The 24,013-nt window shown below is 45.8% G+C and overlaps 1 protein-coding gene across 10 annotated transcripts in view; it reads right to left on the bottom strand.

Annotated features, from left to right (window-relative positions):
* The window catches only part of LOC106612791 (synergin gamma), a 48,001-nt gene that overhangs the window by 3,634 nt on the left and 20,354 nt on the right, over positions 1-24,013 (bottom strand). For 7 of the 10 annotated variants that reach the window (XM_082956316.1, XM_014214286.3, XM_082956317.1 and 4 more), the window contains 8 exons: positions 22,106-23,104; positions 12,203-12,778; positions 10,904-11,070; positions 10,631-10,684; positions 10,232-10,328; positions 7,206-7,354; positions 5,523-5,633; positions 4,916-4,954 (listed from right to left, as the gene is read on the bottom strand). In XM_082956316.1, coding sequence (XP_082812442.1) covers positions 4,916-4,954; positions 5,523-5,633; positions 7,206-7,354; positions 10,232-10,328; positions 10,631-10,684; positions 10,904-11,070; positions 12,203-12,778; positions 22,106-23,104 — 2,192 coding nt within the window. The remainder of the gene's footprint in view (positions 1-4,915; positions 4,955-5,522; positions 5,634-7,205; positions 7,355-10,231; positions 10,329-10,630; positions 10,685-10,903; positions 11,071-12,202; positions 12,779-22,105; positions 23,105-24,013) is intronic. The other 3 variants (XM_082956318.1, XM_082956319.1, XM_082956324.1) reach the window with 1 other exon arrangement.

Here is a 24,013-nt window from a genome sequence, read left to right on the forward strand (position 1 = left end):
GTCCGTCAGTTTGTACAGAACGGAACGTTGGTACACCAAAGTTAAACTGTACAGTAACTGAGGATCAGTCTGTCAGTTTGTACAGAACGGAACGTTGGTACACCAAAGTTAAACTGTACAGTAACTGAGGATCAGTCCGTCAGTTTGTACAGAACGGAACGTTGGTACACCAAAGTTAAACTGTACAGTAACTGAGGATCAGTCCGTCAGTTTGTACAGAACGGAACGTTGGTACACCAAAGGAATTGAAAGAGCAACATTCCAAGAGCCCCAAAGTGAAAGAATCTAAAGAACCACCTTACAATCATCCATCTAATTTTCCAATAAACATCAAACAGGGATGGGCATCTTTCAAACAGGGATGGGCATCTTTCAAACAGGGATGGGCATCTTTCAAACAGGGATGGGCATCTTTCAAACAGGGATGGGCATCTTTCAAACAGGGATGGGCATCTTTCAAACAGGGATGGGCATCTTTCAAACAGGGATGGGCATCTTTCAAACAGAGATGGGCATCTTTCAAACAGGGATGGGCATCTTTCAAACAGGGATGGGCATCTTTCAAACAGAGATGGGCATCTTTCAAACAGGGATGGGCATCTTTCAAACAGGGATGGGCATCTTTCAAACAGGGATGGGCATCTTTCAAACAGGGATGGGCATCTTTCAAACAGGGATGGGCATCTTTCAAACAGGGATGGGCATCTTTCAAACAGGGATGGGCATCTTTCAAACAGGGATGGGCATCTTTCAAACAGAGATGGGCATCTTTCAAACAGGGATGGGCATCTTTCAAACAGGGATGGGCATCTTTCAAACAGGGATGGGCATCTTTCAAACAGGGATGGGCATCTTTCAAACAGGGATGGGCATCTTTCAAACAGGGATGGGCATCTTTCAAACAGGGATGGGCATCTTTCAAACAGGGATGGGCATCTTTCAAACAGGGATGGGCATCTTTCAAACAGGGATGGGCATCTTTCAAACAGGGATGGGCATCTTTCAAACAGAGATGGGCATCTTTCAAACAGGGATGGGCATCTTTCAAACAGGGATGGGCATCTTTCAAACAGGGATGGGCAGGATTCCAGACTCTGCAATAGATTGAGAGAAATACTGTGCAGTCTGCAAAGCGATGGAATTAGGCATCCACTGCCAAGTAAACTTATTTAAATGTTATTGGCCTAGTTCCAGATAAAGTCATAACCAAATTAAACAAACTGAAAGATAATTTAAAATACAGTATATTTCAGAATCTGACATTTATGAATAATAATGCATCATACTGCATAAATTATTATTGGGAAAAAATCCAAACCAGTACTTTTGGGAATGATTGCACTCATTAGCATTTATCACTGACCAAAAATAGCAATACTTCATTAAACCCAAATGATCACTCAGAGAGTTTATAGCTTGTTGCAGTCTCCAAGTAATAAACTATGTTTAGATGCTACCTGTTGCTTAGCCTGATAGCAGATCTGTATGTGCTGTAACCAACTCCCTTGTCATTCGTTGTCATACCATACATGTTTGCCATGACAACAAGCACATCAGAGGACTTGGCTAAAACCCAGGCTGATCTGCTACCAGGCTACATGGTGCTGCCCATCCCTGACTCAACATATGAAGGTGAATGGATGAAGAACATGGAGACAGGTCTCCGTTGGATAAGTTAAAACCCAGAACCGAGTCAGCAGTATCAAAGACCAACAGCCTAGGTCCAGTCTCTCAACGGTGCCCATCATAATATTATGCCGGTGATGCCATCAACACCACACCTCTACTTCTAGTTGGAAGGCAGACAGAAACTACCTGTACTCTGAAAGATAATAGTTTTATCCGCTTCTGTATTAAAACGCTTTCTGTGATTTCATTATTCTCTGAGGGGATGTTATTCTCTGTTTGGCTTTTATGCTTTCTTACAAATGTTCCTCTGGACAAAAGTTGAATTAAAAGGTGGGTTATTAATCTGATGTCAGGGGCATGCTGAATAAAACTATTATTCAGCCTGACTCAGTCCATGCGAAAGAGAGAGAGAAAGATGGAGATGAACACAGAGAGAGTGTGAGAGAGAAAGATGGAGATGAACACAGAGAGAGTGTGAGAGAGAAAGATGGAGATGAACACAGAGAGAGTGTGAGTGAGAAAGATGGAGATGAACACAGAGAGAGTGTTGAGAGAGAAAGATGGAGATGAACACAGAGAGAGTGTGAGAGAGAAAGATGGAGATGAACACAGAGAGAGTGTGAGAGAGAAAGATGGAGATGAACACAGAGAGAGTGTTGAGAGAGAAAGATGGAGATGAACACAGAGTGTGAGAGAGAAAGATGGAGATGAACACAGATTGTGAAAGAGAAAGATGGAGATGAACACAGAGAGAGTGTGAGTGAGAAAGATGGAGATGAACACAGAGAGAGTGTTGAGAGAGAAAGATGGAGATGAACACAGAGAGAGTGTGAGAGAGAAAGATGGAGATGAACACAGAGAGAGTGTTGAGAGAGAAAGATGGAGATGAACACAGATTGTGAAAGAGAAAGATGGAGATGAACACAGATTGTGAAAGAGAAAGATGGAGATGAACACAGAGAGAGTGTGAGAGAGAAAGATGGAGATGAACACAGAGAGAGTGTGAGAGAGAAAGATGGAGATGAACACAGAGAGAGTGTTGAGAGAGAAAGATGGAGATGAACACAGAGAGAGTGTGAGAGAGAAAGATGGAGATGAACACAGAGAGAGTGTTGAGAGAGAAAGATGGAGATGAACACAGAGAGAGTGTGAGAGAGAAAGATGGAGATGAACACTGAGAGAGTGTGAGAGAGAAAGATGGAGATGAACACAGAGAGAGTGTGAGAGAGAAAGATGGAGATGAACACAGAGAGAGTGTTGAGAGAGAAAGATGGAGATGAACACAGAGTGTGAGAGAGAAAGATGGAGATGAACACAGATTGTGAAAGAGAAAGATGGAGATGAACACAGAGAGAGTGTGAGAGAGAAAGATGGAGATGAACACAGAGAGAGTGTGAGAGAGAAAGATGGAGATGAACACAGAGAGAGTGTGAGAGAGAAAGATGGAGATGAACACAGAGAGAGTGTGAGAGAGAAAGATGGAGATGAACACAGAGAGAGTGTTGAGAGAGAAAGATGGAGATGAACACAGAGAGAGTGTGAGAGAGAAAGATGGAGATGAACACAGAGAGAGTGTGAGAGAGAAAGATGGAGATGAACACAGAGTGTGAGAGAGAAAGATGGAGATGAACACAGAGAGAGTGTGAGAGAGAAAGATGGAGATGAACACAGAGAGAGTGTGAGAGAGAAAGATGGAGATGAACACAGAGAGAGTGTGAGAGAAAGATGGAGATGAACACAGAGAGAGTGTGAGAGAGAAAGATGGAGATGAACACAGAGAGAGTGTGAGAGAGAAAGATGGAGATGAACACAGAGAGTGTTGAGAGAGAAAGATGGAGATGAACACAGAGAGAGTGTGAGAGAGAAAGATGGAGATGAACACAGAGAGAGTGTTGAGAGAGAAAGATGGAGATGAACACAGAGAGAGTGTGAGAGAGAACGATGGAGATGAACACAGAGAGAGTGTGAGAGAGAACGATGGAGATGAACACAGAGAGAGTGTGAGAGAGAAAGATGGAGATGAACACAGAGAGAGTGTTGAGAGAGAAAGATGGAGATGAACACAGAGAGAGTGTTGAGAGAGAAAGATGGAGATGAACACAGAGAGAGTGTTGAGAGAGAAAGATGGAGATGAACACAGAGAGAGTGTGAGAGAGAAAGATGGAGATGAACACAGAGAGAGTGTGAGAGAGAAAGATGGAGATGAACACGAGAGTGTGAGAGAGAAAGATGGAGATGAACACAGAGAGTGTGAGAGAGAAAGATGGAGATGAACACAGAGAGAGTGTGAGAGAGAAAGATGGAGAAATACCCTCAGCAGATTTCTTAGCACCTGTGCTCCCAGCTCCTGACTGATCTGATGCGTGAACCACATCAGCTGTCTAAACTCAGCCATCCTCCGCCTCACCAATCCATCTCTAGCTAAATGATGCAGGGGAACATCGCAACAAACAATCAAAGCAACCCTGCCCCGCAGACTGTCCAGTCAAACAATAAAATTAATGGACCCCAATATGACAAATAGTTACTGATGATCAGGGTTTGACAAGTGGAAAAGAAAGTGTCACAAACACATTTTAAGTCACAGCAGAACTCAAATGATGAAACAAATGAACACACAGATATGGATGAGTATTGTTTAGACTTGTTGTTAGTAGCTGGTAAGAGGTGAAGTGAGAGGTGGCTGTCAGATGAGGGTTGAGCTAAAAGCCTGTTATTGTAAGAGTAAAGCTGCATGCTTCACTGACCCTCCAGAAACCTTCCCACAATTCCCTCAGCCCAACCAGAGGTGCCAAAAGAACAACTTCACTCCTCTCACGTCCTGTCTGTCTGTCTCCTCCAACTCTCTTTTTATCGTCCTCTTTTTCTCCGTCTCTCTCTCTTCCTGAATTGTTATCATCTTAACAGGTGTCATTTTATCATCATTGTTTCATCACGTTCTCTTCTAAGACTCATAAATGAAGGTGACCTGAAATCATTTTGGAGGGATATTTGGTGAAATCGGATTGTCTGGTCATTTCTAACACATCTGTGCATGAACACAGTGCTGCTGCCGGCACTGGTAGCATCTCAAATAGCACTCTATTCCCTGTATAGTGCACTAGTTTTGACCAGGGCCCATTTTGTCTTTTGGGATGCAGTCAGTGTGAAGGGAGGGAGCTGTGAGGAGAAGAGTGTGCTGTCATTTTGGCACCCCATCGGCTGTCTATCAGTGGAGAATTTGGCCCCCAGGCCCCCAATAGCAGAGAGTGAAGTGAGATTCAGTTGACAGTTCACGGCCTCATACTCTTTTAAACAGACGTCCAATAGTTGTCTCTTCTTTGCTCTGCAAAATGTTCAAAGTCAAAGAAACGATCATTTAGTTATTATGCGTCAACCACTAGTTTAAAAACAACTCTAAAATAAATGGCAAAATGATTCATGGTTTATTCAGCTTGAGAAATCTGTTGGAACGGATTTGTAATCAAATGTTTCAACAGTTGTTGGGTCCATCTGTTGAGGGATTGAGGGTGTGTTGGTTGGCAATCATGATTGTGTGTTGACTGAGAATTACTGTATGCTTATTGTGTTGTGTGTCCTGTACATTATTGTGTGTGTGTGTGTGTGTGTGTGTGTGTGTGTGTGTGTGTGTGTGTGTGTGTGTGTGTGTGTGTGTGTGTGTGTGTGTGTGTGTGTGTGTGTGTGTGTGTGTGTGTGTGTGTGTGTGTGTGTGTGTGTGTGTGTGTGTATGTGTGTGTGTGTGTGTGTGTGTGTGTGTGTGTGTGTGTGTGTGTGTATGTGTGTGTGTGTGTGTGTGTGTGTGTGTGTGTGTGTGTGTGTGTGTGTGTGTGTGTGTATGTGTGTGTGTGTGTGTGTGTGTGTGTGTGTGTATGTGTGTGTGTGTGTGTGTAGACCTTGCTGCGTGAGTCCACGTTGAGCAGGCACACCCCACAGGCCAGCTCCTTGGCATTCTTGATGCCGTGTCTCAGGATACAGGAGGAGAAGTCCAGCGAGCTCTCATCAGGCTGTACAGAGAAACACACAACACAACATTACACAAGGAGCACACACACACACACGCACACTTTTATTACTTTTAATACTTTATTTGAATCCACAAATTGCATTACATTCAAGAAGGATTCAAAATGCATGGACACTTAAGGATACAGAAAGCACCTTCTCATAACAGCTGAAACAGAGCAGTACCGAGCCAATTACTTTGTGTTAGGCTGGCCTGCAACCTGGAGGCCACGTACTGTAAGCCTATGTTTGTGACCGAGACACACGGTTGGTGGCTTGCCTCCTGTATAGAGGTGCTGGCAGATTGGTCTGATCATAGTGGGTGGGGCACACTATGTTGCTACGCCTCACAAAACACTGCATGAAACCAGGGATCTACAGTTCTGAAATTTGAGGAAATGTACCATATTTGCAAGGATTTTATAAGGGTGCCAACCAATTTACATTTAAACAAATAAGTTGTATATTTAAGCAATAAGGCCGGGGGGGTGGGGTATACGGCCAACATACCATGGCTGAGGGCTGTTCTTAGGCACGACGCAACGCATTCAAGGCTCGAACAACCTGGTTTACAATACCTAGATACAGACCACTAACTGTACAGGTGTAGCAGCTTCCTCTCCAACACTGAGCTACAGAACAATAGCTCAAAGGAATAGACATGTCTCTATTCATTCATTAACCAGCTAAATGAACTGAAGTAGAAATATGTCTTTAATCTGGGAAATGAAAGTAAATACAGTCCATTAGTCTGTTGGCAGCAGAGCTGTGTGAACAAGTGAGTGTGCCCAGACAGCTCTCTCTCTCTCTCTCTCTCTGAGGAGGACCGAGCCTGCAGAATCAAAAAGCAGCTGCAGGTCTACGGTCTGAGATAACGTAACATTACTACTCACTCACTGACTCCGTCTCCCTCTACCTCCCTCTGTCCCTCTCCGCTAATTCTCGCTCTTTCTGTACTGACATTATCTCGAGTCAGGAGATGGCCAGCCTGTATTATCTGCTGGCATTTGAGAAGCAATGTTATTCCTGAGGCTGGCTGTAGAGGATAAGGCCAGCCCATCTCCTCTCTGCCTCTGTTCTCAACACATCACTACAGCCTCAACAGACAGCTCTACACTCCCTGTCCCCTCAGCTACACACACTAACAGATACCACCATAGGGCTTGGTTTAGTACACGGTCACACAATCAAGGTTTCATTGATAATCCTACTAGACAGTCTTTATCCACTCAACATTTCATCAGGAACATTTTCTAGACAAAGTTGTTACAATCAAGTGTCAATTTCTCAGGTCTGTGTGTAGCCTAACCAAGTGAATTTTAGGAAGGGAGGTCTGTGAGTGTGTGTGTTGACTGTACTGTGTGCGTGAGTCTGGGTCTGTGTGCGTGAGTCTGGGTCTGTGTGCGTGAGTCTGGGTCTGTGTGTGCGTGTGTGCGTGTGTGCGTGTGTGCGCGTGCGCGTGTGCGCGTGTGCGCGCGCGCGTGCGTGCGTGCGTGCGCGCGTGCGCGCGTGTGCGCGTGTGCGTGTGTGTGTGTGTGTGTGTCTGTCGGTACAGTACTGTGTGTGTTTCTTACCGCCAGGTTGGCCAGGGACATGAAGCCCATGAGGTTGTTCCAGACGTGGCTGATGTCCTTCAGCAGCTGCTGCAGCTTCTCAGAACACACGGCCGTGGCTTTGATCCCCAGCTCCACACGCTTGGTCACGCGGTACACCTCCACCACACCTGCCACATAAACACACGTAGACAATAAGACAACACCCCTGCTCCCAGTTCTCTCCCACAGCCAGCTCCAACATAAGCCAAAGATAAGAGAGTGAGAAATACAACAAAGACAATAAAAAACAGCTAACATGTCTACACTCCCCTATGTTGAAACCAACCTGACATAATGTTGGCTGTAACACTACCCTCCCTGGGGAATAAAAGGTTAACATGGAAGGGTTGTTAATAGAGTTGTTGTTCTCCGTTGAGAGGGCAAAGGTTTATAATGGTGTGTTTTTGGAAGAAGACTCATTGGTGGTACACTGTGTTCTGTTCTCAGCCCCTCACAACAGTATGTGTCCCTGTCCCACTCTCATCGCTCATTAAAAAGACACACTGCTGTCTGTCTGGTCAGATACACACTCTTGTGCATCCCAAATGGCACCCTATTCCTTACATAGTGCACTGCCTTTGACCAGAGCCCTATAGGGCCCGGTCAAATGGAATAAGGTGACATTTGAGACGCATCCACAGTCTGTCAGGCCGAGCGAAGACAAGCCCCCACTAGGATCCACAGTCTGTCAGGCCGAGCGAAGACAAGCCCCCACTAGGATCCACAGTCTGTCAGGCCGAGCGAAGACAAGCCCCCACTAGGATCCACAGTCCGTCAGGCCGAGCGAAGACAAGCCCCCACAGTCCGTCAGGCCGAGCGAAGACAAGCCCCCACAGTCCGTCAGGCCGAGCGAAGACAAGCCCCCACAGTCCGTCAGGCCGAGCGAAGACAAGCCCCCACAGTCCGTCAGGCCGAGCGAAGACAAGCCCCCACTAGGATCCACAGTCCGTCAGGCCGAGCGAAGACAAGCCCCCACAGTCCGTCAGGCCGAGCGAAGACAAGCCCCCACAGTCCGTCAGGCCGAGCGAAGACAAGCCCCCACTAGGATCCACAGTCCGTCAGGCCGAGCGAAGACAAGCCCCCACAGTCCGTCAGGCCGAGCGAAGACAAGCCCCCACTAGGATCCACAGTCCGTCAGGCCGGGAGAAGACAAGCCCCCACTAGGATCCACAGTCCGTCAGGCCGGGCGAAGACAAGCCCCCACTAGGATCCACAGTCCGTCAGGCCGGGCGAAGACAAGCCCCCACTAGGATCCACAGTCCGTCAGGCCGGGCGAAGACAAGCCCCCACTAGGATCCACAGTCCGTCAGGCCGGGCGAAGACAAGCCCCCACTAGGATCCACAGTCCGTCAGGCCGAGCGAAGACAAGCCCCCACTAGGATCCACAGTCCGTCAGGCCGAGCGAAGACAAGCCCCCACTAGGATCCACAGTCCGTCAGGCCGGGCGAAGACAAGCCCCCACTAGGATCCACAGTCCGTCAGGCCGGGCGAAGACAAGCCTCCACTAGGATCCACAGTCCGTCAGGCCGAGCGAAGACAAGCCCCCACTAGGAACCACAGTCCGTCAGGCCGGGCGAAGACAAGACCCCACTAGGATCCACAGTCCGTCAGGCCGGGCGAAGACAAGCCCCCACCAGGATCCACAGTCCGTCAGGCCGGGCGAAGACAAGCACCCACCAGGATCCACAGTCCGTCAGGCCGGGCGAAGACAAGCCCCCACTAGGATCCACAGTCCGTCAGGCCGGGCGAAGACAAGCCCCCACTAGGATCCACAGTCCGTCAGGCCGAGCGAAGACAAGCCCCCACTAGGATCCACAGTCCGTCAGGCCGAGCGAAGACAAGCCCCCACTAGGATCCACAGTCCGTCAGGCCGAGCGAAGACAAGCCCCCACTAGGAACCACAGTCCGTCAGGCCGGGCGAAGACAAGCCCCCACTACGATCCACAGTCCGTCAGGCCGAGCGAAGACAAGCCCCCATTAGGATCCACAGACCGTCAGGCCGGGCGAAGACAAGCCCCCACTAGGATCCACAGTCTGTCAGGCCGAGCGAAGACAAGCCCCCACTAGGATCCACAGACCGTCAGGCTGAGCGAAGACAAGCCCCCACTAGGATCCACAGTCCGTCAGGCCGAGCGAAGACAAGCCCCGCACTAGGATCCACAGTCCGTCAGGCCGAGCGAAGACAAGCCCCCACTAGGATCCACAGTCCGTCAGACCGAGCTTAGACAAGCCCCCACTAGGATCCACAGTCCGTCAGGCCAAGCGAAGACAAGCCCCCACAGTCCGTCAGGCCGAGCGAAGACAAGCCCCCACTAGGATCCACAGTCTGTCAGGCCGAGCGAAGACAAGCCCCCACTAGGATCCACAGTCTGTCAGGCAGAGCGAAGACAAGCCCCCACTAGGATCCACAGTCTGTCAGGCCGAGCGAAGACAAGCCCCCACTAGGATCCACAGTCCGTCAGGCAGAGCGAAGACAAGCCCCCACTAGGATCCACAGTCTGTCAGGCAGAGCGAAGACAAGCCCCCACTAGGATCCACAGTCTGTCAGGCCGAGCGAAGAAGCCCCCACTAGGATCCACAGTCCGTCAGGCCGAGCGAAGACAAGCCCCCACTAGGATCCACAGTCCGTCAGGCCGAGCGAAGACAAGCCCCCACTAAGATCCACAGTCCATCAGGCAGAGCGAAGACAAGCCCCCACTAGGATCCACAGTCTGTCAGGCCGAGCGAAGACAAGCCTCCACTAGGATCCACAGTCTGTCAGGCCGAGCGAAGACAAGCCCCCACTAGGATCCACAGTCCGTCAGGCCGAGCGAAGACAAGCCCCCACTAGGATCCACAGGCAACACTGGAGCGCTGGATAAATCTCTCAGAGGGGATCAGGCAGAGTTTGGGGTTCTAGCTGAAGACTGTTGGACCTTGTTTAACAAGCTCAGGACCTCCCTGTTGGCGTGTGTGTGTCGGCGCGTGTGTGTGGGTCAGCGTGTGTGTGGGTCTGTGAGTCTCACCCAGTAGGTAATCCATGCCCTGAGCAGACTGGATGACCTCAGTGCAAACAGTAGAGCAGCTGATGCTGTTTAGGGTGTTGTTGGCTTTAATGATGACCTGGGGACAGAGACAGACAGCAGAATGGGTTAGGGTTACACACACGGACAGCAGAATGGGTTAGGGTTACACACGGACAGCAGAATGGGTTAGGGTTACACACACACACACACACACACACACACACACACACACACACACACACACACACACACACACACACACACACACACACACACACACACACACACACACACACACACACACACACACACACACCACACACACACACACACACACACACACACACGTTCAGATACGGCAAAACAGGAGAGGGGGAACAGTCCTGCACACTATCTTACCTGTACAGCACTCTCCAGACACCTCTGCCACTCATATGCATAGCGCTCACTCTCCTGAAACAACATGTTATAGTTGTTAGAATGACTTCAGATATATGAGAAGACATTTACACATTTCCATAAAGACACTTACAAAAATACCAAAAAAAACTAAAGAACTTATTAAGGCCAAAGCCTCTGTGGTTTGCTACTGAAATCAATGTCTACTGAACTTGTAAACACTCTACAGAGCATCTGGATAATTGGAACGTAGTTAACATGTCTGGGTCTCACCTCCACCTCCCCAGTCAGGTCCTTGTACTTGTCTCTGATGACGGGCAGGGCAGGCTTCTTCTCACTCAGGGTGCTGGAGCGGTCTCTGAAGGGCTGCTCCGGGGCGGGGGAGGGGGGCGAGCGCCCAATCTCCTTCTCCCCCAAACTGTGGCTACGCTTGTGGGAGCCTGAGGCAAGGAGAAGAGGAGAGAGTGTCTTGATACATACATAAATAGTATATACAGGCAATGTCTGGCATACATTCAAATGTCATTTTAATGGCCACTTCTACTAACCCAGAGATGTTGGCTAATTCCAGATATGCACCCGTTTGTTTACTATGGCATAATTGGGACTTTTTACTGAGCTCATTTTCTGTTGTGGCTAATTCCTTCCGGACAAGGACACAGACGTCAAAACACTTTATTTACAACAAATGATAATTATGTACAAAATAGCGCCACGGCAACCAAAGCAAGTATGAATAATTCATGATGGCTCACTCACTCACACAGACAGACACACACAGAAAAAACAGACAGACACATAAAAAAAGACACACAGTCACATGCTGAGCCCAAACTATGCCACAGGGGCTCTGTCTGTCTGTGTGTGTGTGTGTGTGTGTGTGTGTGTGTGTGTGTGTGTGTGTGTGTGTGTGTGTGTGTGAACCAGGTAATCACCCCCTGCGGAGACATACATCATCCTCCCCACAGCATGACAGCACTAATACATTCCCCCATTACCTCACAGTGATCAGATTACCATTCAATAAGGACAGAAGAATAACAAGTAAAAGGTAATTAGGGTTAACACTGGGAGAGAAATCATTGAGGCAAATGAGCCTTTATCACTTTGGAGGTAGGAATCGCTAATTAACTATGCATGAAACATAACACCGGAAAACAGCAGTAAAAAATGAACACACAAGGAGTGAATACGGTTAATTTCGTCTGGGCATGGATTTTCTGGGCTGCGCTGTTAATTAATCTAATTTGCCTGTGTTGTGTACGAAGGATGTGTTTTACAGTCTCTGGGCTGTAGTCACCACATTGCCATCTATTGTCTGTCAGCGGAACTGCACTGAGCTGCAGGAGTAGCCACAGATGCTCCAATACGAGGTGATGAAAGTCCTGCTATGTCACATCACAGCCAGCGGATCTGATTCACACCACTACATCAGAACTAGAAGGCATGGCGTAACTGGACACAATATACCACCATCTACTTACTGAGGATCAGAAAATGTATGTATATCTACTTATCAGAAAATAAATCAACAAGAGGAAAGAGAGAGAGAGTACCGATCAGATGACTCACCTTGTACAGAGAGGTCAAAGGTGGCCAGTTCGCTCTTGATCATCTCTTCACTGGACTTGACCTTGGTCTGAGAGCTGGCCTTCAAAAAGTCAGACTTCCCAAACTTGGCCTTGTCCCCCTGAAAGGCCCTGAACTCATCCGAGGCCTCGTTCAGGTTCCCCTCTGAGCCCGGCTCGGCCGCTGCCGCGGGGGAGTCTGACTTCTCCGACACCGTGCTGGCAAAGTCCCCAAAGTCATCATTCTCATCCCCACCCAAACCTCCCGGCTCACAAGAGCCAAAGTCAGCGAAGGCCTCAAACTTGCTGTCGGTCGACCCACTATCCTCTGTTGAGAAGGTGGTGATCTTAGTCTGGGCGGTGTGTGTGATGGGGATGTTCTCTGTGCTGCCGAACGACGTCTCCTTCCTGTGGACTACGTCTGAGGGGAGAGAGGAGGAAACACCAACACTGTCCAGGCCCAGATGCTTCTTGGCCTGATCCTGAGCGGACAGGCATTCCTCTCTGTCTGACCAATCATAGCTGGCCAGACTGCTGACCGCTGACGTTCCGAAGGGGTCAAACTTCACGTCGTCTCCTTCTGTAATGACATCAAAAAATACACACTGGTACCTCTAAGTGGGAAAAGGGTGCTGAAATGATAGCTACTACTCAGTCAGCCATGATAAAGTGAAAAAGCATTTGGGCAAGCTATGATACGTTATATGAAAAATACTTACTGTGGAAGCCATATTGTTTCTGACGCTGAATGTGTGTTGACTTACAACAAGCAGCTTTACTTTGCTCCGAGTACCACCTCATCTCCCCTACATTGTAACAGCGAGATCAAATGCACTGCATTTAATCGTGTGCTGCACTATAGCGTGTGTAAGGGTTCACTTACTAGGATGTGATCACCAGCTTAAAGGAGGGATAAAAAGCTGAAATTGATTGGGTTCTAAAAATATCTTTCTTCACCAGTCTATTTCCAATTGGTGACATAGATGACAGATAATATAGGGGTACAACATACGCTCGTTGCTCACATACAGATACAGTGAAATATTAGTTTGGATAATACCAATAGGTTTAAAACCTTTACAGGATCCCCCCGGCGGGATGGTTGAGCTAACGTAGGCTCATTAGCATGAGGTTATAAGTAACAAGAACATTTCCCAGGACATATCTGATATGGACAGAAAGCTTAAATTCATTGTTAATCTAACTGCATTGTCCAATTTACAGTAGATATTACAATGAAAGAATACCATGCTATTGTTTGAGGAGAATGCACAGTTATGACCTTGAAAATGTATTAATAAACCAATTAGGCCCTTTTGGGTAGTCTTGATACAACATTTTGAACAGCAATGCAATGGTTCATTGAATCAGTCTAAAACTTTGCACATACACTGCTGTCAGCTAGTGGCCAAAATCTAAACTGCGCCTAACCTGGAATAATACATTATGGCCTTTCTCTTGCATTTCAAAGATAAAAAAAACTATTTTTTCTATCTTTTACCAGATCTAGTTTGCTATATTCTCCCACATTAATTTCACATTTCCACAAATGTTTCAAATGGTATCAAGAATATGCATATTATTGCTTCAGGTCCTGAGCTACAGGCAGTTAGATTAGGGTATGTCAATTTAGGCGAAAATTGGAAAAAAAGGGTCCGATCCTTAAGTTAAAGGGATACTTTGGGATTTTAGCAATGAGGCTCTTTATGTACTTCTCCAGAATCAGATGAACTTGTAGATACCATTTGTATGTGTCTCCACCTTCCGGAGACACCTGAAACCCCACCTCTTTAAGGAATACCTGGGATAGGATAAAGTAATCCTTCTAACCCCCCCCTTAAAAGATTTAGATGCACTATTGTAAAGTGGTTGTTCCACTGGATATCATAAGGTGAATGCACCAATTTGTAAGTCGCTCTGGATAAGAGCGTCTGCTAAATGACTTAAATGTAAATGTAAATGTGTCCAGTATGAAGGAAGTTAGAGGTAGTTTTGTGAGCCAATGCTAACTAGCGTTAGCACAACGTCTGGAAGTCTATGGGTATCTGCTAGCATAAATTAACCAAGGGTTGTGTTAGCTGTCCTCTGATCCAAAGGAAATAGATGTCCTGTCAGGGTTGGTTGTTGGGGTTGTGAGGTAGATTGGAGACCTGACAGTTCTGAGGCAGATAAGACATGATAGGACGAGGCCCTGCTATAGAACACCTCTCTACTGTTTTCTCTAGGTGTGTGACAATACTGTAGCACAAACTATTAGGAGCAGACAGTTCTGCTAACATGATGATACAAAATGACATCCTTTTCATTACAGATTGCCATGGCAACCTCAGTAGTGAGTGGAGCCGTTCTGTCTCTGTATTGACTATCTACCCCACAAACTGTGTTGTACAAGCAGAACACTGTTCAATTCATAACATATCGGGCAGGAATTGTAGAACTACCGGTAACATAAACAAGCACACATTCTTACAAGTGCTCACACAGTCACACACTCATACACTCAGATACACACTCCTTCTAAGATACAGTATAACCTGCAGGAATGTGTGGACCCAGTCAGCGTAGCCTCATGTGTGACACAACCCTTGCACGCAAAAAAAGCAATTTGTGAAATTGACAAGGAGCTAGTGTAGTAGTAGGCCTAATGTAGCTGAACATAATCTGGCCTCTGAGGATAGGAAAGGGAGAAAATAAGACGGTACGCATTTCAGCAATACCAATAGTAATATTTATTACGACAACATGGGTTAAGAGAGCGAGAAAGATCACAAAATACTCTGAGAGAGGTCTACTGTTACAAGAGGTTTGTCAAACTAACACTTGTAAAAGTATATTTGAATCATTTAGAACACAAGGGCATGCAGAGTCAGAAAATAAGAGAAGAAAAACAAACAGAGAAAACGGTAAAAGAAAGAAACCCCCAGAAGAATATAGCTGCAGAAAGCAGAATGAGAAGGCACATTCACAGACTAAAATGAGTAGATCTCGGTAGAAGACGACACACTGTAGTTGTACTAATAGGGTGGAAAGCAACAGGTTGATTGATAGAAAGATAATTGAATACAGAACACTTGAAAAGCCAAAGTGATTTACAGTGAGGGGAAAATGTATTTGATCCCCTGCTGATTTTGTCCACTGACAAAGAAATTATCAGTCTATAATTTTAATGGTAGGTTTATTTGAACAGTGAGACAGAATAACAACAAAAAAATCCAGAAAAACGCATGTCAAAGATGTTATAAATTGATTTGCATTTAATGAGGGAAATAAGTATTTGACTCCCTCTCAATCAGAAAGATTTCTGGCTCCCAGGTGTCTTTTATACAGGTAAGGAGCTGAGATTAGGAGCACACTCTTAAAGGGAGTGCTCCTAATCTCAGTTTGTTATCTGTATAAAAGACACCTGTCCACAGAAGCAATCAATCAATCAGATTCCAAACTCTCCACCATGGCCAAGATCAAAGAGCTCTCCAAGGATGTCAGGGACAAGATTGTAGACCTACACGAGGCTGGAATGGGCGACAAGACCATTGCCAAGCAGCTTGGTGAGAAGGTGACAACAGTTGGTGCGATTATTCGCAAATGGAAGAAACACAAAAGAACTGTCAATCTCCCTCGGCCTGGGGCTCCATGCAAGATCTCACCTCGTGGAGTTGCAATGATCATGAGAACGGTGAGGAATCAGCCCAGAACTACACGGGAGGATCTTGTCAATGATCTCAAGGCAGCTGGGACCATAGTCACCAAGAAAACAATTGGTAACACACTACGCTGTGAAGGACTGAAATCCTGCAGAGCCCACAAGGTCCCCCTGCTCAAGAAAGCACATATACATGCCCGTCTGAAGTTGCCAATGAACATCTGAATGATTCAGAGGACAACTGGGTGGAAGTGTTGTGGTCAGATGAGACCAAAATGGAGCTCTTTGGCATCAACTCAACTCGCCGTGTTTGGAGGAGGAGGAATGCTGCCTATGACCCCAAGTACACCATCCCCACCGTCAAACATGGAGGTGGAAACATTATGCTTTGGGGGTGTTTTTCTGCTAAGGGGACAGGACAACTTCACCGCATCAAAGGGACGATGGACGGGGCCATGTACCGTCAAATCTTGGGTGAGAACCTCCTTCCCTCAGCCAGGGCATTGAAAATGGGTCGTGGATGGGTATTCCAGCATGACAATGACCCAAAACACACAGCCAAGGCAACAAAGGAGTGGCTCAATGTCTGGACTGGTCTAGCCAGTCGCCAGACATTAATCCCATAGAAAATCTGTGGAGGGAACTGAAGGTTCGAGTTGCCAAACGTCAGCCTCGAAACCTTGGAGAAGATCTGCAAAGAGGAGTGGGACAAAATCCCTCCTGAGATGTGTGCAAACCTGGTGGCCAACTACAAGAAACATCTGACCTCTGTGATTGCCAACAAGGGTTTTGCCACCAAGTACTAAGTCATGTTTTGCAGAGGGGTCAAATACGTATTTCCCTCATTAAAATGCAAATCATTTTATAACATTTTTGACATGTGTTTTTCTGGATTTTTGTTGTTGTTATTCTGTCTCTCACTGTTCAAATAAACCTACCATTAAAAATATAGACTGATCATTTCTTTGTCAGTGGGCAAACGTACAAAATCAGCAGGGGATCAAATACTTTTTTCCCCTCACTGTAAAGGACAGGTTCAAGGCAGGACAGTGATTAACCCTTTGAGGACCTGAACGCTTCTCTACTATTCTCGCCATGATAGAAACTCAAATGTCAACGGCAGACTTTAGAGATAAAATAAATAAGGGTTTTGTCATTTTTAAATCAAAACTTTGTGTCCTACTACATAATGACAACATCATATACATTGGATACATTTCTACAGTCTACTACATCCAATAGGACTCCGAGGCATTACATTGCCTTACATTCTATTTCTGAGAATTTGGAGGAGAGGTATGGATCACCAAATCCATTGTTTAGCCCATGTACATTACCGGTCACAAGTTTGGGGTCACTTAGAAATGTCCTTGTTTTTAAAGAAAAGCTCATTTTTTGTCCATTTAAAATACCATCAAATTGATCAGAACAGCGCAAACTGTCTCTAACCAGAATAGAAATAGGAGTGGGAGACCCCGGTGCACAACTGAGCAAGAGGACAAGTACATTTGAGTAGTACACAGCGTTGTACGAGATCTTCAGTTTCTTGGAAATTTCTCGCATGAAATAGCCTTCATTTCTCAGAACAAGAATAGAATGACGAGTTTCAGAAGAAAGTTCTTTGTTTCTGGCCATTTTGAGCATGTAATCAAACCCACAAATGCCGATGCTCCAGATACTCAACTAGTCTAAAGATGGCCAGTTTTATTGCTTCTTTAAATCAGTACGAAACAGTTTTCAGCTGTGCTAACATAATTGCAAAAGGGTTTTCTCATGATCAATTAGCCTTTGAAATTATAAACTTGGATTACTTAATAACACAACGTGCCATTGGAACACAGGAGTGATGGTTGCTGATAATGGGCTTCTGTCCGCCTATGTAGATATTCCATTTAAAAAATCTGCCGTTTCCAGCTACAATAGTCATTTACAACATTAACAATGTCTACACTATATTTCTGATCAATTTGATGTTATTTTAAATGGACAAAAAATGTCCTTTCCTTTCAAAAACAAGGACATTTCTAAGTTACCCAAAACTTTTGAACGGTAGTGTATGTAAACTTGTAAAGTGATCCAACTACATTTTTCTCCATTATGATTCTTCATAAAACCATTCTGCTCAAGCTCTCAAAGGGTTAAAGAAACAAAGCAGGCTATCTTACCACAAGACCTCAGAGAGGTTCTGCATCTTCTCCAATCACAGGTGACAAAATAGATTTAAAGAGACAGTATAATTTTTCTCTTGCTACCTATTAGTTCAACGCTCCTGTGTACAAGCTCTTAAAAAGACTCATTCAATAACTAACAGCAAGATAGGGTTTCTCAAGATAATAATCAATCTTTGATTCTGAACCAATCTAAAATATTTTCCATAACTAGCCTATCCTCATAAATACATTTAATCTTCAAATAGTTTACACAACACAGTTTAAAACAATATCAGGAAGTCTATCTAGTTTGAAAATAAATAAGAATTCATTTTCCTGTAATAAAAATACACTATTAAATCTGTATACATTTAGAATTTTTTGATTTTCTTTAATAAAAACAACTAGTAATACTGTTAAGCAGAAAAATGGCATCCTATAATATGTTCTTGTCAATTTCACAAATTGAACAGGCAGGCACACTGCAGCAAAAAAGCAAGGCAGGGCGGGTATCACTAACTTCAGTGTGTTCTCAAGGAGCCTGTTCGTAGATCAACACATAACAAAACATACCTGAATATCAAAGACAAATGAAAAGGCTTCCTTTTGAGCTGCTCTGACCCAAAGGAGCCCCGGTCGGGGAAAATAAATACTGTCTCTTTGAGGTTGGTTTCATTATATCCAGGATTGAACACAGTGCAAGCATGTTGAGACTTTCACACTCCAAGGCCTGCTACTGTACGCTTTCTTAAAGATGAGAATTGATTGGTGCTGTCCAAAAACAAAAATACTGATTGGATGAACGTGGGCCAGAATAAAAGCGAGCAGCAATTAACAGGTTCTGAGGAATGTTTTCAACTCTCCACTATCTCCATCATATTAACGGCAACCATTTTGCTGCAGCTCCGGGATCCGTTGCCATTGGTTATTGTCTTACTCTCTCCTTCGAGAGTAGCCTAACCATTTCAGTTAAACTGAAAGTTGATTTATTCTGATGTGCAATAAAACTTAAACAAAGAAATGGGTATCATTACATTGATCATTTCCGATTTAGAATAACTAAAATGGTGAATTCCTAGACGGAACTTGATTGTGATGCCTCTTTGCCCGAACTGCTAAAACCAATAAACTGATATGTTGGCTAGTGTTGAAATATTATAGGCTATAAGGACATCTCACTGCACACTTATGCTAATAGATAAGCACATGGGTGTTAAAAGGAGTGTGCTGCTCACACACAGGGGATGTAAGGAGAGACCTTGAATGTACTCAGAGGAATATGAGACGTGACATGGAAGATGAGATGCTTGGTAAATTAATTACGACCATGAGAGGGGAGAAGGGTGCTGATATGGACAATGCCTGGACATTAAAGGCTAATTAGATTCCATGAGAGTGTTTCCATTTAGAGGTTCAGTGCCCTGGTCTGCTAACCTCTTATCTCTTTGTAGTGATGTGGGCTTTGTGGGGTCAGGGCCAAGAGACCACTTAGGTTTAGGGAGATGGAGCAAAAGCACTATGGGAGATTGATGCCTAACACTGGGAGTGTCAAGGAATACTATATGGGTACTCTCACACACAGTAGGAAAACTCACTCGTACACATACAAAACACAACCAAGCAATCACACTCACACATACCAACACATAACGAGCAATCAAAACAATTTACTCAATGCAATAAGATGAACTGTATGATATGATAAACTGTAGGTGATTTCTGCCATTCATAAATACTTTTTGCCTTTTCATAAATACTTTCTTTTCACCTAATACTTAAGTACAGTGCATTTGGAAAGTAATCAGACCCCTTCCCTTTTTCCACATTCTGTTACGTTACAGCATTATTCTAAAAGTTATTAAATAAAACATTTCCTCATCAATCTACAGACAATACCCCACAATGACAAAGCAAAAACTGGATTTTAGAAATTATTGCAAATAAAAAAAGAACACCTTATTTACAGAAGTATTCAGACCCTTTGCTATTAGACTGGAAATTGAGCTCAGGTGAATCCTATTTCCATTGGTCATCCTTGAGATGTTTCTACAACTTGATTGGAGTCCACCTGTGTAAAATTTAATTGATTGGACATGATTTGGAAAGGCACACACCTGTCTATATAAGGTCCCACAGAAGACGGTGCATGTCAGAGCAAAAACCAAGCCATGAGGTGGAAGGAATTGTCCAAGACAGGATTGTGTGGAGGCACAGATCTGGGGAAGGGTACCAAAATAATTCTGCGGCATTGAAGGTCCCCAAGAACAGTGGCCTCCATCATTCTTAAACGGAAGAAGTTTGGAACCACCAAGACTCTTCCTAGAGCTGGCCGCCCAGCCAAACTGAGCAATCAGGGGAGAAGGGCCTTGGTCAGGGAGGTGACCAAGAACACGATGGTCACTCTGACAGCACTCCAGAGTTCCTCTGTGGAGATGGGAGAACCTTCAAGAAGGACAACAATCTCTGCAACACTCCATCAATCAGGCCTTTATGGTAAAGTGGCCAGACGGAAGCCATTCCTCAGTAAAAGACACATGACAGCCCGTTTGGAGTTGCAAAAAGGCACCTAAAGGACTTTCAGACCATGAGAAACAAGATGCTCTGGTCTGATGAAACCAAGATTGAACTCTGGTCTGAATGCCAACCATCACGTCTGGAGGAAACCTGGCACCATCCCTACGGTGCCGTATGGTGGCGGCAGCATCATGCTGTGGGGATGTTTTTCAGCTGCAGGGTCTCGGAGACTAGTCAGGATCGAGGAAAAGATTAACAGAGTAAAGTATAGAGAGAAAACCTGCTCCAGAGCGCTCAGGACCTCAGACTGGGATGGTTCACCTTCCAACAGGACAATGACCCTAAGCACACAGCCAAGACAACGCAGGAATGGCTTTGGGACAAGTCATTGAATGTCTTTGAGTGGCCCAGCCAGAGCCCGGACTTGAACCCGATCAAACCTCTCTGGTGAGACGCCATCCAACCTGACAGAGCTTGAGAGGATCTGCAGAGAATAATTTAAGAAACAGGTGTGCCAAGCTTGTAGCGTCATACCCAACAAGATGAGGCTGTAATTGCTGCCAAAGGTGCTTCAACAAAGTACTGAGTAAAGGGTCTGCATACCTAAGTAATATTATTTTTAATTATTTTTATTTTTGCAAAAAAATCTAAAAACCAGTTTTTGCTTTGTCATTATGGGGTATTGTATGTTGATTGATGAGGACAAAAAAACAATTTAAGCAATTTTAGAATAATGCTGTAACGTAACAAAATGTGGAAAAAGTCAAGGGGTCTGAATACTTTCTGAATGCACTGTATGTCCACGCTCAAGGAACATCTTTACAAATGTTCCTTGTATGCCTCCTATTATCATCATGTTTGATTTGATAACTGAGCATTAAGCATCAATATAATACATCTGAGGAAGAATTTGGCTTGCTGTGAGTAAAGGTAAAGCCTACTGCAGCATACAGTAACTGGGCATTCTGAAAGTGATAAATAAAAGAAAATCTCCTTGTACAGAGGCCCATCGCCATTACATGGCCCTGCGTTAATCTGCATTCAGCCATTTTAGTTGCATCACTCAACACACAATCACGACTGGGGAGACAAAAGGTGCATTAAGGAGATGAGCGATGTGTGCTATGACAGCACAGACAGGGAATGAAGGCCAGTGGTATCATAGAGCAGCTTGACTGCATCACATCAACCTGACTGTCTCTCATCAGAGGAGGCGAGGAGGCCTGTGCTTTTTGACTGTGCTACAAATTCTAAACAAATTAGTATTAAATAATAAATTAATCAAAAGTACCTTAATACGGTTAATAAATAAATAAATAATAAATAAATATTAGGTGAATAAATATGCTGAATTTAATACCAGGTAACGATGGGTTTGGGAATGAATGACTGGTGGGTGTGATGAGATGACTGTCTCATCATGATTCAGCAGTAATGTGGATGAGCTAGCTCACTGCTTTGCCCTCTAGTCTAAACCCTAGTTTAATGGGCGCTATGGGGCACTGAGGAGGGTGGAGACAGAGAGGCCACCGCCAGGCCTACGATTGGTTCTCTATGTGTGACTGGGCGGGGCCTCACCAGAGGAGGCGCACTAGTTCCTCACCTGCGGCGGGGGGTTGGTGGGCCGAGAGGCCCGGCAGGTCCAGAGAGCTGTCTGACATCACGTGCTTCAGGTCTCCACCCATGTCCGACAGCTTCATGTCCAGCTGCACTGACAGAGCGTCCTCAGAGTCCTCCTTGCCCACGCTGCTGCCCCCGATGGATGGGAGGTCTAGGGACTTAACTGAAGCCGAGTCCTCCTTGCCTCCATGTTTGAAGGCTGACACCTTATCCACCAGGCTCTTCTCTGAGGCCCCCAGCGCCGTGCAGAACTTGGACGACTGGAAGTCGGCGAAGTCGTCTGCTTCGCTCCTGAGTGAAGAAAACGAGCCGCCGGCACTCTCCTTGTTGTCGTCGTACGCCAAGCCTCCCTCCAGAGACAGCTGCTTGAACACGTCGTACTTGTCAGAGCCCTGCTGGGGCCGCTGTGGAGCGATGATGGTCTCTCCTCTCCCCTCTGCCCTGCCCTCTCCAGACCTCAACCCCTCACCCTTGGCCTCCCCCCCAGAGCTGCCGAAAGCCATGAAGTCTGCAAAGTCATCCTGAGATGCTGCCACGCCCCCTCCCAGAGCAGTGCCAATAGGAGCAGCCTCAGAAGACGAGGCGGGGCCAAAGAGGGCAAAGTTGCCAAAGTCCTCAGCCCCTCCCCCTGGGGGCTTGGCCCCACCTGGTGGGAGCACTAGGGAGGGGGGCACAGAGGGGAAGGGACTGGGCTTGGTCTCAGCAGGGGTGGGGGCTGAGGGAGCCATAGAGGAGAAGAGATCCAGGTCAGCCATGTTGAGAGGGTTTTTAGGCTGAGAGAGAGACACTGCTGATTGTTGTTGATGATGTAGCTGGTGTTGTAGTTGTGGTAGAGAATGAGAGTTAGGAAAAGCAGGAGGGAAGGCTGGCTGAAACATCTTGGCCTGGTCTGGAGGGTCTAGTGGAGAGATGCTGTCGGCGGTTTTAAAGTCTGTGAAGCCATCATCCACGCTGACAGACTTGAAATCGGCAAATCCTTCCCCTGCGAAACAAATAGAACAATTGAAGAGGATTGCAAAAGCATTTAACACAGCAGCCAGACAGGGAGGACATTGGCATGACACAAAGTAACATCAGTCGCCTCAGTTCCAGATTTTTTTATAATTTCACAATCCTACAAGAAAGAGAGGGGCGGATTAGTTACGCCTCTGTAACATAGCAGAGGCGCGTGGTGAATTTCAAGCAGTGGTGAGACCTGCGCTGGGCTGTAGTCCAGAGACACACTGCTATGAGAGAACAGCAGCAGCACACAGCAGTACACAAACCAGGCTGGGCTCTCTACAGAGACACACACAACACCACAACATGCAACAAGCCGTCTGTCAGTCCCTAACCGTGGGAAAGAACTCCCTACAATCTACAAAGACTTCCTTCCAAGTCTCAGTAGTGTTTTTGATTTTTAGAACAGCATCTTAATCCCAAACCACACATTTTACTTCAATCATGACAGGAGGGCCCTAGAAAACCACAAAGGAAAAGTGGGTAGAGAAAGTTGTGGTTGTAGGGGCTGCTACACCGCTGCACTGACAGAAGCAGGAAATTGTGTTCACACCACTTCTGTTTTGCTGGGAAAAAGAGAACTAATGTGGTCATTATGGAGAATGAGCCTGGCAGGCAGCACACAGGAAAGGTCACTGCAATCAGACTCAGGCAGGACTTACTGGAGTCGTGAGAGCTGCTGTCCCCATCGGAAACTGTTCTAGTGAAACAGGGAGCAGCAGGAAACAGATCTACATCAGGGATACTTCTGAATGTACTGAACACTCTGGAAATGTGCGCAAGATAAAAGCACACACACTACAAAGCAAACACAGCACTCAGAAATTATACAAATAGTATTCTTCTTGGTACTCAGTCGCTAACCCCGTCCCATTTACACAACTCTACATTG

This window comes from Salmo salar, chromosome 09 (genome assembly GCF_965601325.2).
Source record: "Salmo salar chromosome 09, fSalSal1, whole genome shotgun sequence".
Lineage (NCBI taxonomy): Eukaryota > Metazoa > Chordata > Actinopteri > Salmoniformes > Salmonidae > Salmo > Salmo salar.